Below are 15,817 nucleotides of genomic sequence, written 5' to 3'. Positions count from 1 at the left end.
CGGCACAATACTTACCTGCACGACATCTATAATGATACCCAAGAAGTTACCAGGAGGGCTTATGTATGAACAAAAGCTGATACACTGTCAGCACACAAAGGGACGTCTAGATTACAGCCGATGAAGCAGAATGTTCCTGTGATGCTTTAGTCTAAGAGCTGAGTTTTTTTTAGTTTAGAGAGTTAAAACACAATAGGAATGTATTTTCCAATAAAAGCGATGCAGAAAAGCTGGCAAAACAAAAACATCAATATGACAAATTAGTTTTTACTCTCAAGCTACTGTGAGAGAAAAAAAGTTGCAGAAGTGTATTTTTGTCCATGATTCAGAAATGAAGGAGCTATTGGGTGTTCATTCTGACATTATCATCATCATCATCTGTGTACATAAAACAGTCTACCAGTCTACCAACGTTCATCTTTGTTTTGAAGCATAAATTCAAGGCTAGAAGAAAATAATGAGATAAAAAAAAGTCATGCATGTAATCATGTGTGACAAGAGCATGCCAACACAGGCAGCTGAGAAAGCATTATATAGAAAGTATATAGAAAGTAAAACCTTTTCATTTGGCTGCTTTTCATCTCAAAATCAAATTGTTTAGGGTTAATCTTTAGCTTGTATAGCTGTAAAGATGCCAAGAGGACATCACGGGTAATACTAAACTTAAGGAATCTGGGTTAATATTCTGAAACACAGCACAAATAGGCAAGAACAGCCTATGCTCAGGCCATGCTGTGATATTTCCTGCCAATAACACATTTCCTTAATGCTCCACCTAAAGCAGAGTTTAGTTTACCAGACGTAGACCAAATCTAGTATTGGAATAACCACACATCAAGGGAGAATATTCAAAGAAAAGCCCCTTTAGTGCAGAAGCAGACAGAGTAAAAACATAAATTGAGGTGGCATTTATAAAATTTTCTGTCTTCCTTTGAAAAAATGTATATTATGCAGTCAGCTTAAAGACTGAAGGACAGACCTGGGTGCCTGCGAGCTGCAGAGAACACGCGTCACATTCCTCCAGCAACCGTTAGTGAAAGGGTTCACTCCTCCTCTGAACTTCCCAGTCACCTACAGAGAAAAGAACACATCAAAGAGATTTACTGTCACTGTCATTTACACACCTCCACATACAGTGCTCATTCCTGTTTTTGTTTTTTTGGTCCTTTGTGCCTTGACTGTTTACACTTTGGTTTGCTAGGCCAACGTTTATCCGTGTTAATCTGTTCATATTGGTCACTAGTAAGACCACACGTCTGCCCTGAAAGTTAGCTGCTGGTAATTTGCTGTTGAAGCTGATGACACTAGTGGTATGCACAAGTTTGATAGTTTATTGAAAATAAATAAATGAATAAAATCAATCAATCAAACGCACACACACACACACACACACACACACACACACACCAATTTGACAATTTTTACCCTGGGGGTATTTTGTCATGTATTGTTATCCAATCTAAGGGATACGATGGTTTTGTGTGCTCTGAAAAACCAAACATGTCTCAAAAAAATAAAATAAGTTAATTAAAAAAAATAAAAATTGTATTTGGGCCATGTGAACACAGCCACACACACAAACCCACACAGTCAATTTTGTCTGTTAAAGCAGTACTGAAACAGAACATGGGCTTGCAAAATGAGAAAGGTAGTTCTGAAAGGAAAAAATAAAATCCAAAGAAGAAAAAAATGGAAGGGTATGAACAGGCCTGTCACAATTATTTCATAATCAATCACAACTATTTGAGACGATCATAATTATTTAAGCTAACTGCGGTCATTTCCCACTGTTGGTAGGTATGCTGTAACAAATAAAAATGTGAATTGGGTGAGTTTGATTGACTCAAATAAATATAAAACAAAGGGAAGCAGTAAATGCATTCACTGAGACACGTAACTGGCGTTATATATTTTCTAACTTCTAACTTGGTGTTTTAGCCTATAAAGGGCAGTGCTGAGTAAAGTTTGTTCCTTGTGAAGCTAAAGTTAATTTATTTTACAACAAAATCTGCAACAATGAACAATAAAGGCAATTAAAGCATTAATAGTAATTATGTGTGATAATTAACAGCTAAAAGGTCATGATCGTGACAGCCCTAGGTATAAGGACTGTTTGGTGATTAGAGATGGAGAGAGACAATAGGTATGTGAGACAGAGAGAGGGGGAGGGAGGGGGAGGGAGAGAATTAGAGAAAGGGAAGGAGAGAAAGAGGGCATAAAGATTATGATCGTAATCTGAATGGAGGTCATATTTGGAAGGGTTATAAAACTGCCTTACAAGGATTACAATCTTACCAACATGATACTTACTGTTGGACCAGCAAAACAAACAAGACGACTACAGATTATGACTGTGCATGTCATGTTCACAAACAAAGCACGCGTGCACACACAAACACACACCTGCTCATTAGTGGTCCTGCCTCTTGCCACCAGTACAATGTGGAAACCAGTAAGGCCTGCTACAGGAATGAAGAAAAGTCCAGCAACACACATGACAGCCATACTGAGAGGAAGAAGATCAAGGGAACAACTGCAGAACCACTGTATACATGAGACCTTGTTGATGCACTTTTACACACGGTGACTCTTATTCCATGCACACTGTGTGTCAGGCATTGTCACCGGTGGTCAGGTTATGACCACAGGAGCCTGTGCCTGCTGCATTCTGATCAGCAGACTTTTCTCAAACCAGCAGTCACACTGATCAGCCCAACATCCCGTAGCATGCAACTATCACGATGTTACCACTATGCAGAGAATAGTCCAACACTTGTATAATATCTGCTCAGTGGCGGTTCTATGGCGATGCTGCTAGGAAGTGTGGCTGAAATATTGTGCAGCAACAGAAACTTTAGTCAGTAACTGCAAACTTACACCTGAGTGCACCTGTTCTGTGGATGTACCTGATAAAGTGGTAACATAGTTTAGAGGTCTGCTACCCAAGCATCAGGGTTCAGGCTGAGTTTGGGATGATTTTCCACATACAATATCAGGCTCACTGTTTGTTTTGTAATAGATTTGTTGGTGTTTGAGAAAATATGCCTACGTAAAAATCACACACATAAATTTCCTTTCTTGCGCTCACTCTCACGCAAAACATTATAGTCTATAGATGAATTCTTCACAGAGTTTGAGGAATGGCTGAGTGCCACCCTGAATACAACGGGATGAAGTTCAGCAGTACATTAGTCATAGTCACACCACAGATGATGAATGTGATATGTTGGATTGGTGCAAAGGTCACAGCAGATCTTTCTTTCTGCTTGTTAGACTCACCCAAAGTGTGTTAAGCATTTTTGGAAATAGCAAGAAGAACTTGAATGCAGCAGGGCTAACAAAAATATACTGCTTATAAACACTGTTAGCATATTAAAGATGTGCAATACCAGTGTTTGGTCAAATGACAAAGTACTGTAAATCCGTGAGCACAGGTTTCATTTCAAATTTAGCAGTACCAATCGGGTTTGGTCAGGTTGGGTCTCAAAGCTGCAGGTCGGGTTCAGGCTTCATGACCAAGCAGACCTCTAACTCTGTGTACAATGTGAAATACTAATGGTTCCACACACGCACGCACGCACGCACGCACAGCATAGAAGGATACGTGACGGCAGAGTGCACTCTGTCAAGCTGTTGGGTGTGGTAGAGGATGAAGAGCAGGCCAAACCCGAAGACACCCATAATGTGAGCAGTCAGAGAGAGCAGGAACAGGAAGAAATATCGGTAGTTCCTCCTACCTATGCAATTATTCACCCACGGACAGTGGTGATCAAAATCCTGCAGAGACAGAGTGATGAATTGACAAGAGAGAAATTTACTTTGAAGGCTTTGCACGGTAGGCACATCTGGACATATGCACACACACACACACACACACACACACACACACACACACACACACACACACACACACACACACACACATGTGCAAGACTGATTAACACCATGTTTCTTCAAGATCAGGCACACTTTACTTAATTAGCCTAATAAAACAGATTGATTTTGAAAGGACAGCAACAGCAAGGACTGCCTGTCTTAAGAAAGGAAAAGCTTGTGAGAGAAGGGGAGAGAAGGAGAGAGAGTGAGAGAGATAAAGAGAGAGGGGAAAAAAAAAAAAAAAAAAAAAAAGACAGCATTTGCTTATATTGACTATGAGCTGTGAGAGTGAGTGTGTTTATACATGGGGGTATCCATACCTCCACACAGTTGTCACACACAGAACAGTGTGAGCAGCGAGGTGGTCGGTAGAACCGACAAGTGGAGCACCACTTCATGCGCACCTGTATGCCCCGAATCTCCACCGTCTTATAGAGCGGAGCTCGGAAATCATCCTCCTTATCCTCATCTTCCTCCGCTGAGATGCAAAGACACTTATGAAAACATCTGACCATCACACAAAACATGCTATAACATGTTATTTAGGCACTACTCTGCACTCATATACTTCAACTAGTGTATCCAAGCAAATCTTCCAGAATCATAATACTCCAGATCTAAAAGCATTATCTGAACTGGATTACTTTTAACCGGGATTTGACTAGCCAATTAGTAGAAGACACAGTATCCCTGAAATTAACCCCAATTACCACACATGGCATGGATATACAGGCTGTACCTACAGCGCATAGACACATCTATTAGCTTGTTTTATTGCATTAGCATGAAGTCAATCATAGCACTACCGTTACTAAGGGAGACCAGACTTCTGCTAATTGCAGAAGACCATTCACTCAACAAGCATTACTGTCAAGGCTGCAAAAACTATACTCCTTGCATATTTGTACTGGATTAAAATCACAGATCTAGTAATGCTTAAATAGAGTACCTCTCCAGTAAAACTAATCTGAATAGGGTTTATGCTGTGTTTAAAATATGACAGAAGACAGTAAACCAAATGGTTCATATGTTTCAAAGCAACAGTCACAGAAAATCGGGTCACTGCTAGTGGAAATGCTACCACACTACAATTACACAGCAGAAGCAGTGTAATCAACCTGATTTTTATCTGTGCAACATGAACGCTGAGAAGTGCAGACATACAATAGTTCAAAGTTTGAAGAAAACACTCATTTTAGATATACTAAGAAACACTTCCATGTGTTCAAGACACTTTTCAGTACGGCACAGAACAGCACACAAGCATCACCATGGCAACATTTACACCAGTACTAGGGATGCAGTGAAATTTCAGCCACAGGAAACGGTCAAAACTGGTATTTTTGGAAAATTTTGGCAACAAAAACAAAAGATGCATAGGTCTACAATGAAGTGGCATTTTAAACTTAAATCATCTGAATAATGATGAGACATTCAAGAACTACAGGTTTGATGTCACTTGAGAAGAGAAAACAAACAATGTCCCGCTTGATGCACAGAACCTGGGAGATTCACAAATCACAGTGCCAAAGGACAAAGAATAACTAAGTATTGACAGAGTACTTTGCCTTCAATGACCAACCATTCTCTGTTGTCAAGTTGTCGATACTGTAATAATTTTAGTATGTTTATTAGGTAAGCTTTTGTATTGTCAGCTCAGTTTTGTCCTGCTGAAAACTTAAGCATCAATATCAACAATAGAAGTGATGGTTCTTTCTTATCTTGTAGATTTGAATATTTATTACATTTATTCAAAGTATACATACAACCCCAATTCCAATGAAGTTGGGACGTTGTGTAAAACAAATAAAAACAGAATATGATGATTTGCAAATCCTTTTCAACCTATATTCAATTGAATACACTACAAAGACAAGATAGTTAATGTTCAAAGGATAAACTTTGTTTTTTTATTCACTCATTTTGAATTTGATGCCTGTAACACGTTCCAAAGAAGTTGGGACAGTGGCATGTTTACCACTGTGTTACATCACCTTTCCTTTTAACAACACTCAATAAGTGTTTGGGAACTGAGGACACTAATTGTTGAAGCTTTGTAGGTGGAATTCTTTCCCATTGTTGCTTGATGTACAATTTCAGCTGCTCAGAAGTCCGGGGGTCTCCGCTGTCGTATTTTGAGCTTCATAATGCGCCACACATTTTCAATGGGAGACGGTCTGGACTGCAGGCAGGCCAGTCTAGTACCCGCCCTCTTTTACTACAAAGCCACGCTGTTGTAACACATGCAGAATGTGGCTTGGCATCGTCTTGCTGAAATAAGCAGGACGTCCCTGATAAAGACGCTGCTTGGATGGCAGCAGATGTTGCTCCAAACCCTGTAGGTACCTTTCAGCATTAATGGGGCCTTCACACATGTGCAAGTTACCCCTGCCATGGGCACTAACACCCCCCCACACCATCAGAGATGCTGGCTTTTGAACTTTGCGCTGATAACAATCCAGACAGTCCTATTCCTCTTTGACCTGGAGGACACGGCGTCCATGATTTCCAAAAACAATTTGAAATGTGGACGCGTCAGACGAGATGAGCTCGGGCCCAGAGAAGCCAGCAGCGTTTCTGGGTGGTGTTGATATGTGGCTTCGCTTTGAATGGCAGAGTTTTAACTTGCACTTGTAGATGGTGCGACGAACTGAGTTCACTGACAGTGGTTTTCTGAAGTGTTCCTGAGCCCATGTGGGAATATCCGTTACAGAATGATGTCGGTTTTTAATGCAGCGCCGCCTGAGGGATCAAAGGTTATGGGCATTCAATGTTGGTTTTCTGCCTCGCCGCTTACTTGCAGAGATTTCTCCAGATTCTCGGAATCTTTTGATGATATTATGGACTGTAGATGATGAAATCCCTAAATTCCTTGCAGTTGCACGTTGAGAAACGTTGTTCTTAAACTGTTGGACTATCTGCTCACGCAGTTGTTCAAAGTGGTGAACCTCGCCCATCCTTGCTTGTGAACGACTGAGCCTTTCAGGGACGCTCTCTTTATACCCAATCATGACACTCACCTGTTTCCAATTAACCTGTTCACCTGTGGAATGTTCCAAACGGGTGTTTTCTGAGCATTCCTCAACTTTCCCAATCTTTTGTTGCCCCTGTCCCAACTTCTTTGGAATGTGTTGCAGGCATCAAATTCAAAATGAGTGAATATTCTCAAAAAACAAAGTTTATCCGTTTGAACATTAAATATCTTGCTTTTGTAGTGTATTCAATTGAATATAGGTTGAAATGGATTTGCAAATCATCGTATTCTGTTTTTATTGGTTTTACACATGTTGCTGTTTACATCCACTTAATTTTTTTTTTTATATTTTAATCTTTTAATCTTTTATTTTTCTCCCAATGTCAGCATGTAAACACAGCATAAATACTGTTAAATGTTTTCTTCTAGTACCAATGCCAAGCTGTTAACTGTGTCTGTTAGTGTGCACTGCTAAGTTCATATATGTAAACAATTTTATGAGTGTCTACCTCTAGGGAAGATGCCAGGGTCCATGAAAGTGGCCATGCAAAAGTTGGCCAGCACAAAAAGGAACATGATGCCATTATATATTGGCACAGCAACCGAAAATTGCTCTGAAAGCCATGGACACCTGAAAGAAAAAGAGAAAGAACAATAGAAAACAGTCAAAAACCATATTCAAAGCCTCCCTGTCTGAAAAACATTTGAAAAACATCTGTGTCTGTATGCATACATCAACAGCAGGCATATTTGCAGGGCTGCTAGTAGCGCTGATGCTTAAGTATTTTGATTCAGGTAAAGGAGGCTGGTTGTCATGGGAACACTGACCCATATTTTGGACTATATGCTGGCTACTCCGTCTCACTCACAAACACACACAGCAAAAACAAAGACACTTATCCTCAAGGGACCGAAAGAAGGAGCAAAAGAGTTCTAGAGCAGAAACAAAGGCTCATCTGAAATATCAATGAAACATTCAACTTCGCAGCATGGATAGACTGGGGGGTGGGGGTGGGGATTATTTGCAAAGAGTTAAAGGAAGCGAAAGGAGCAGTAAGTAGAGTAGATGAAGTAGAAGTTTAGAAGAAACAGAAAAATATGAAGGTGAAAATGATGCCAACTTGGAGAACAGAGAAAGGACGAGTGGGAAAACCTTGAAAAGAATGACGGTGAAAGAAAAAGCAGGAAAAAGGTTTAGAATGGTTAAAGAAAAGGTAAGAGGGGCTGGAGGATGACTGTGTGTTTTTCGGATGCTGTGCAGCAGATGTTGGCCCATTTTCCGTGCTTTTCAGACTTTAATCCGAGGGTTTGGTGAGAAGAGGGATCAGACCAAATGAATGACTGAAGCGGAGAAGAGTACCCACTGCTTCTGGCTGCCTGCCAAATACACACTCTACACACAGCTAATGTGTGCAGTGTGCAAGTGAGCACTGAGCCTCACAGCTCATGACTGGCTAACCTGAGCATGCAATTATAAATGACTGAGACGCTCATGCGGTTGTTGTTGCTACAGAGCCTTCTGATAGAATTGTTCAGTTGATTCCTCATTTTACTATTCCTCCTCAAACCACTGTGAAGGACAAGAAGACACATTCAGATTATGATTTCAAATCTCAGCTTAGTGTTCATAGCTGAGGTGCCACAAGCTAGAGGTAACCGTTCCATCGGTTAAACCAACAAGCTAATTAAGAAAACCCACTCCTACTGGGAACTTGTTTGATGATACTTAAGCGATGACGCAATCAGCCAGACATTTACATGTAGGACTTCTGGCAGACCCTCTTTTCCAGTGCGATTTAAAATTTTATCATTTTACACAGCTAGGCGAGGGCATTGCTGCCCAAAGATTCTTTCTGGTGCATGAACTGTTTCTTTGTTAAAAATAAAAATCACAAACATTTAAATCCATACAAGGGGTTCGCGAACCATTTCCACACCTCTCCTCGAGGAACGGCAGTATTTGCAAACACCACAAAATATGTGCTTTCGTTAATTCTTTAATAAATTAAACCAGGTGAACTGATGGATATTAACAAATCCACACAATGTCTGGGGTTACTGTATTTTGGTTAATCTGAATTCATTCTAACGTTAAATAATGTGGTACTTGCTGCCCTGAGCTGGGTTCCCCAAAAGCATCTTAGCACATAGGTGACTCCTAAACACTAGAGCAAGCATCACTGTGAACACACTCTCTATCAGTTAAGACGATCTTAACACAAAGACGCTTTTGGGCAAACTGGGTCCAGGTAAGTTTTCCAAACTTTTCTTGGCTGCCTAAGACTTTCAAACAGTTCTGCATACTCACGTGAAGCAGAAGAACAGCGTGGTTGCTCCCACCAAGAATGCTGTTGCCGCAGACACCGGGACATAGCGACTAGGTCGGAGGGGGCGGGATGGAACGGTGGGGTGGGGTGGGGAGGCGGGGCCAGACACACCCCCACTCTTACTGCTGCTTGGCATCACCCAGGGAACACCAGGAGCATCCGCCACAAAAAAGTGCCCTTGCAAGCAAGTGAGGGCTTGAATATGTGAAAGATGCAGGTGGAGATTAAGGAAGGTGAGGTCGTTCTTTTCTCCCTCGGTTCAATGTAAAGAAATGCCACAGTCTCTGCATAGTTTCAGCAGGAAAGTTAAAAAATAGAACAGATCAAGGAAAAAAAGGCAGGGTTTGCAGAGTCCGCCTGAAGCACTCTACAAAACACAGGCCTGAAAGCTGAAGTCCATTTATTACCTCCAGATTTTCATGGGTCACTTAAACTTTTTTTTTTTTTTTTATCAATGGCTTATTTGATATTATTGAGGATGTAAAGATGAAAACCGTAAAAGCAGGTTCTCTGTAATATTCTTGGCTTCTTTGCAAATTATTAAAAGATCAAAGAAGTTCTTTCTTTATAGCCACAAAGACAGTGCTTATTTGAAGGGCTTCAAGATAAAAAACATCATGTTAGTTGTTTAAAATAGCACAATCTTCCAAAATAAAATGACTGTGACTATTAAAAAAACAACTTTACAATAACCAAAAAAAGGAATATGGCTCAATGTTTTTTGGTGGAAAAAAAAGGTTAAAAATAGTGTTAAATTAACTACAGTGTTTTCTCTTTTACAATTAACAATTCAATGTGTGTGAAAATTAATGACCAAAAATGAGTAAAAACTTTTTTTTTGATGCAAAACAAATTTGGTTTACAGTAAAACTTAAGAGGTAGAGGAGAAAATGTTTACGACTTGATTTAGTACGTTTTTCTTTGTGTCTTTAGCAAATGTTGGCTTGGCAGAGGCTAAAAAAATACTAGCGTTGCCTTTTTTGAGAGACACATGGGCTCTGAAGTAGAGTCTGAGAAAGAGTCTAAAGTCTAAAATCAGAACTTAAAAAGGTGATTAAACTGAATAGAAAAAACAATAATAAAACAGCTTTAGTGAGTGTCCTGTGTTTAATTTCTTTCTGGCACACAAATGGTCGTCAGCTGAAGTTGATCTTTGCGCCCCTTGAAAGCTGCAAAAATGTATGTTGTTTCATTCAACACCTGTGAGGTTGCACTTTACTAAACAGAACACGCTTAAGTCTCTCTTTGCCAACTCGAAGCATTCTTGAGGCAGGTCAAAAGGCTGAAGACAGTGAAGGACCAGTTTAGGGGTAATCCTCACGTCCAGTTTGCAAGATAAAAACTGAGCCTAGATGATCCTCAAAGTCTCTGAATAATAGTTTGGGCACCAAGATAACCGTTTGAGGAAAGTGTCCATCCAGCTGTCGATTTAAATTCAAGTCAACAAATGTTAAAAAAAAAAAAAAAAAAAAAAAAAAGTGAATAATGCTGCGTTTGCGTTTTGGAAAAATAATAAGCAGCTCTGTATAAAATGCTCACACACCCAGCTCCCAGTGTGAGCAATAACACTCCTGGTTATAGATTCAGGTCAGTGGAGCAACTCTAATATCTAGACCTCAGAGCTACAGAGAATTCCAAATGCTCAGGTGAGCATGGGGGGAAACTGGAGGGTGACAAAACTGAAATAAAACAAACATAAGCTTTCTCCTGGGAGACTTCCTTGTGTGCTGTGGCCAGCTGTTTCTTGGCAGATGACAGAGCATTACATAAGCAACTTGGAGGGATGCAGCCTCAAGACAGTCTCCTGGGCCATGCCTACAGTTACATTAGAATGTGTGTGCATGACATGACAGTATGAATAATCCGTTGAAAAGAAAAAGAAGTCCAACAGGTTAACACGTCGGTCCTTCGCTGCAGCAATGCTTCTTTCTGAAGGGTGTGGTAGAGTGCATAGTAGGCCACAAACAGCTATATCTGAAAGAAAGAGAAAGAGTAATGAATTATTCAAGTCAAGAGGCAGCTACATTAAAGCATTTTCCAGAGAAGCCAGGTCTCCATCCAGCTGTCAAATTAAAGTCATGTGAACAACTGAAACGTCACAACATAATTTTTGAATAACGCTGCATGTGTCGTCACAAAAAAAAAGAAAGAAAAAAAAAAAAAGATCAGATCTGTATGAGGGAACTCTCAATGCCACGCTTCCTGAAAAATAGAGTTAACAGGGAAACCTCAGCCTCTCAACACTGTTTCGTTTAATTTTATGGTTGCATTTCACGCTGTAAGAACACAGACACAGAATGAAGTGGCAAACATAACTCTGAAACTTAGGTGCAACAAATCTCACGTTCCTTTACCATCTAACATCACCATAGTTTTCTTTTCTTTGATAAGTTAGAGGCACACTTAATTTCATCATTAGTCCACTGATGCACACTGCATTTTGTCATAGCTATGGTCAGGCAAAAATGTTAGCACCTGGTCAGTCACATGACTTTGTGCATTTACAGTATTTACTTATGTATATAAAACGTGTGTCCATCATACTAATACATTCATGTTTACTAACACAAAATTCATCCACCTCAAGTGAGCATCAGACTTTCACGTATGCAAAGTCTGGAGATACTATTTGAAATTTGCTGTTTCTACAAGCATTTGTTTTATATGCTAAGATCAAAAATACACTGATGGCAACCGAGACACAAAAGATTGATCAATATTCAGCTTTGAAGACTATTTGAAGTACTTGTCAAAAGCAGTGACGCAAAGACTGACATGCATTTTCATGCTTGTTCAGATTAGATCAGACTGGACTCCTGTGTCTTGGCGCACTGCTTTATAGAGAGAAGAGAGGCACTCGCTTTACCCCTTCAGCACACTTCAGTGGTCTGGGCTATTTTCTCATCACTCTCTCTTCCTGTCTGCAAGGTCAACGTAAGTCTGTTAATAGAACACCTGCATGTTAAGACAAACCAGTGACCGACCTGGTGAGGCTGACAGCAGAACAACTAGATCAAACTTGATTGCTCAATAACCAATAATTAAATTTAAAAAATGTATTACTTGGCAAGATAATGAATATTTTATATTCTTCTACTAACTTCCAAAGCCTAAATAATGCATCATGGAATATTTGAAAAGCTATACATGTGCTCTTTGTTGTTTAGCTGTTTTTTTTTTACTTAAATAAGTGATTAACTGTAAAATAATCACTATATTAACTGTACACTAATACGATTGATAATAAAATCATTTACTACAGATGGCACAAGACTGCGTTTTCTTTTCTGATATCAACACTGAAATCTAGAGTAACAGTCAATACCTATCCAACTTTTTTCTTTTGAAAAATCCTAAGCCATTTTTAACAGCAGCCCTTCACCTAGGATGAGCATCTAAAAGCAGACTATTCATACTCAAAATTCCCCAAACACTGTACTACCCCATGGGGAGAAACACACTGCTAAAATCACAAAATCACAGTTTGAGCGTTTTCTGATTTAGGATAGATTTGTTACAAGACAGGATCACATTCATTCTTTCTTTCTTCCCCTTCTGACGTCATTTCTGCTGATATCTGGCCAATATTGATGGTTGTATGCTGTTGAATGTTTGGGTGCCCTTGGACAAATATGCCTGAATTTAAAATCTTTCCCTTAAATTTGCAGAAAAATCCCATATTTATGTTTGCACTTTGTAGCGAATGTGTTAACTTATTTTCACAGAGAAAAGCAACAAAACATGCAATTTGAGCAGGATGTGTTTGCATAGGACCGTATAACTCATGGATACAGATATGCCATCTCTATGGGCAATAAAGACAGTCCTAACCTACAGTATATTCAATAGTATAGGTGACATTATGCCAAGCTTTGACTATCAAATAGCCCACCAAGAGACAAACATTTTCAAACCAGGCTTCAAAGCTGCTGTATTATATATAACTAAGTAAAGTCACATGTGCAGAGTCAGTGATGAACACCTCACTTGCATATTACCTGTTTTATTTCTCCTCATCCTGCTGGGAAATTACTTCTCATACAAACTGTAAAATGTGTTTCAATCTACGGACATCGCTAGGCATGTGGGTAACTGAGTATACATGAGCATTACAAAAAGAAGATAAGCTGTGAAAAGGTGAAAAGAAGGCCGCTGTAATAAAGAAGGGGAGACAGCAGAGTAGTGTCCTTGTCAATTAGGGAATGAATCTGAAGGGAGAAGGGTTAGGCTTAAGGGCTCCAAGAACAAAATACCATACTGTGATTAAACTGCTACATGCTGAGATTACAGTACCACCTACATTATATGGCCAAAAGTTTGTGGACACTCACTAATCCACTGTTCTTCCAAAATCAAGAGTATTCATTTTGAAATAATAATTATAAAAAGTAAATAAAAAAAAAATTAAAAATTAAAACTTTTTCCCTCTTTACTGCAGTAACAGCCACTACTCTTCAGGGAAAGTGGGAAAGCTTTACACTAGATGGAATATTCCTGTGAAGATCTCACAGCATTCAGCAACAAGAGCATTAGTGAGGTCCAGGATTGTTGTTGGAGGACTAGTTCTGGATCACAAACATCACCTTAACTCTGGTATTTGATCAAGTTCTGTCACTCCAGAGAACTCACTTCCGCTGCTACACAGCCCAATGATGGGAAGAGTTATACCCCTCTAGCCTACGCTTGGCACTGGGCACTAGGAATTTGTGTGTTCAAAGATGTGTTTGCTAGTTCTGAACTGGCTAGTATTGCTGATTTATGCTCAAAAGTAGTCTACAGTCCAAAAGTTCGAAATGGGTTCTGAACTTTCACCTTGGACCTATTTGGTAGAATGATCCATACAAATCAAAAACGCACTGGTGAGCCCTTGATGGGACATGGTAAAGACTGGCCTACATTAACTGACTTTCTTCCATCACATAAATGCCTCTATTCTGAAATCAATAAACACTCCCGTGGAAGATCTGAAGTTCAAGGCTGCCCACAGCATACAACATAATATTGTGATGTTATTACAGCCTTCTGCTGTATCACTCTCAAAAGTTTTGAATTTCAATTGACAAGCACTAACAACATATAGTGCAGCCTTATATCATTTTAAAGTTTCAACACCACTGACCAGCAGTTTTAATAGTCCCAATTTCCTAAACAATTGTAAAACTGATTAAGGCATAGTGACAAGACAGGTGTGTCTGTACTATAATTTGGCTTCCCTGTGCCAAAGAATACAATCAGGAATAAGTATTTTTGTCAGCTAAGCTAATATACAGCTCAAGATAACACCACAACAGCCACATTTAATCAAATAGCTTGCTCCTGATTCATAAGAGGGAGGAAAAGAAAGAAAGAAAAAAAACCCCAACAACAACGGATGTTACCCAACCCTATGAATGAGTGGGTGTTCGAAAGTGTGAAAGACAGTATCAGCATCTGAGCCCTCTGAGGAGAGAGATTTAGTGTTACATATGAATAAATCCAACTGAGCAAAAACACAAAGAAATTTTCCAATTTATTAGTTAGATTTGCTTCCAAAAAAGTTGATTCAAGTAACACAACTTCACTGTGGATGAGATTGGAACCTTTCAGCTTTCCCCACCAGTTGTCAACAGAAGATAAAGTTTCAATTAATAGTATCGTTTGAACATCAAAAAAGCCACTTCACTATTTAGCTAAGAAGGCATTCAAAATCATTGCTTTGTCCAAATAATTTACATCAATCCCAACAGCCTTCAGTTCTTGCCTACAAGAGGACGCAGCGCAATCCGAGCATTACTTCGAATGATGTCACACTTGACGCCACCACTATATTTCTGACATACTGTACCACCAGTCAGCATGGTGAAGAGTGAAAACAGCTGGCGCTTGTAGAGTCACCATTTGTATATAATTTAATAAAGCATCCTGATAGATAACATATCCATGGTGTACTGCATATTCATGATTGTAGTAAAAACAGCAACACAAACCCAAACGGCATAAGCTGTTCGATCTTTCCAGCAGTCCAAATTTGTGAGAGGCTAAAGAGCTAAGCCAGCAAAGGAGAAATCTTCAGACAGCAAGAATAAACATGAAAAACTTTCAGCCATCTCCCTACACCAAATAAGCTTTGATCATTTTGTCACAGGCAGAAATAGCCCAAGGATGAATTCTGCAGTTTTGATCATTTTTGAGGGCTGAGAATGGTTCACGGCTGACCGATTACAATTAACTTATGCAGTCTAATTATTTACATCTAGATCTTATGCTTTAGCTAGACTATAAAAACAGATAATGTCTGATTGTTAACAGGGTGACGTAACATGAACTAGCATAGATTTAATCTGATCATAACTGGATTTCTGGAGTTATTGATTATATAGCATAGTCCGATTTCTTAGATTGGAGTAAGGCCCTGAAATTCAATTAAGAAATCTGATAAAGAGAGCTGGATTTTACAGCTGTACCAAAAACAAGCAAGCACTGGTTAGCACAGCACCCAGCAACCAAATGCTTCTGGAGTGACGCTGAAACCATAAATATTATATCATTTTAAACATTAAATATCATTCATCTTCTCGATTAAGTATGCTCATATTTTCAGGGAAAGTGGTTTGATGTTTTAAAACAAAAGCCGCAACATGAAGCTGGAGTTTTACCTTCC

The 15,817-nt window shown here is 39.4% G+C and overlaps 1 protein-coding gene across 3 annotated transcripts in view; it reads right to left on the bottom strand.

Moving 5' to 3' along the window:
* The window catches only part of zdhhc5a (zinc finger DHHC-type palmitoyltransferase 5a), a 29,623-nt gene that overhangs the window by 9,653 nt on the left and 4,153 nt on the right, over positions 1 to 15,817 (bottom strand). For all 3 annotated transcript variants that reach the window (XR_001856666.2, XM_017684503.2, XM_017684504.2), the window contains exons 2-7: positions 9,159 to 11,151; positions 7,360 to 7,481; positions 4,197 to 4,354; positions 3,605 to 3,777; positions 2,404 to 2,506; positions 980 to 1,071 (exon numbers count right to left, since the gene is read on the bottom strand). Coding sequence is in view for 2 of the 3 variants with exons in the window: in XM_017684503.2 (XP_017539992.1) it covers positions 980 to 1,071; positions 2,404 to 2,506; positions 3,605 to 3,777; positions 4,197 to 4,354; positions 7,360 to 7,481; positions 9,159 to 9,313 (803 nt within the window). In the remaining variant the exon portion in view is untranslated. The remainder of the gene's footprint in view (positions 1 to 979; positions 1,072 to 2,403; positions 2,507 to 3,604; positions 3,778 to 4,196; positions 4,355 to 7,359; positions 7,482 to 9,158; positions 11,152 to 15,817) is intronic.

Source organism: Pygocentrus nattereri, chromosome 5, assembly GCF_015220715.1.
Source record: "Pygocentrus nattereri isolate fPygNat1 chromosome 5, fPygNat1.pri, whole genome shotgun sequence".
NCBI classification, from domain to species: Eukaryota; Metazoa; Chordata; class Actinopteri; order Characiformes; family Serrasalmidae; genus Pygocentrus; species Pygocentrus nattereri.
This window is presented reverse-complemented; position numbering and strand designations above follow the sequence as displayed.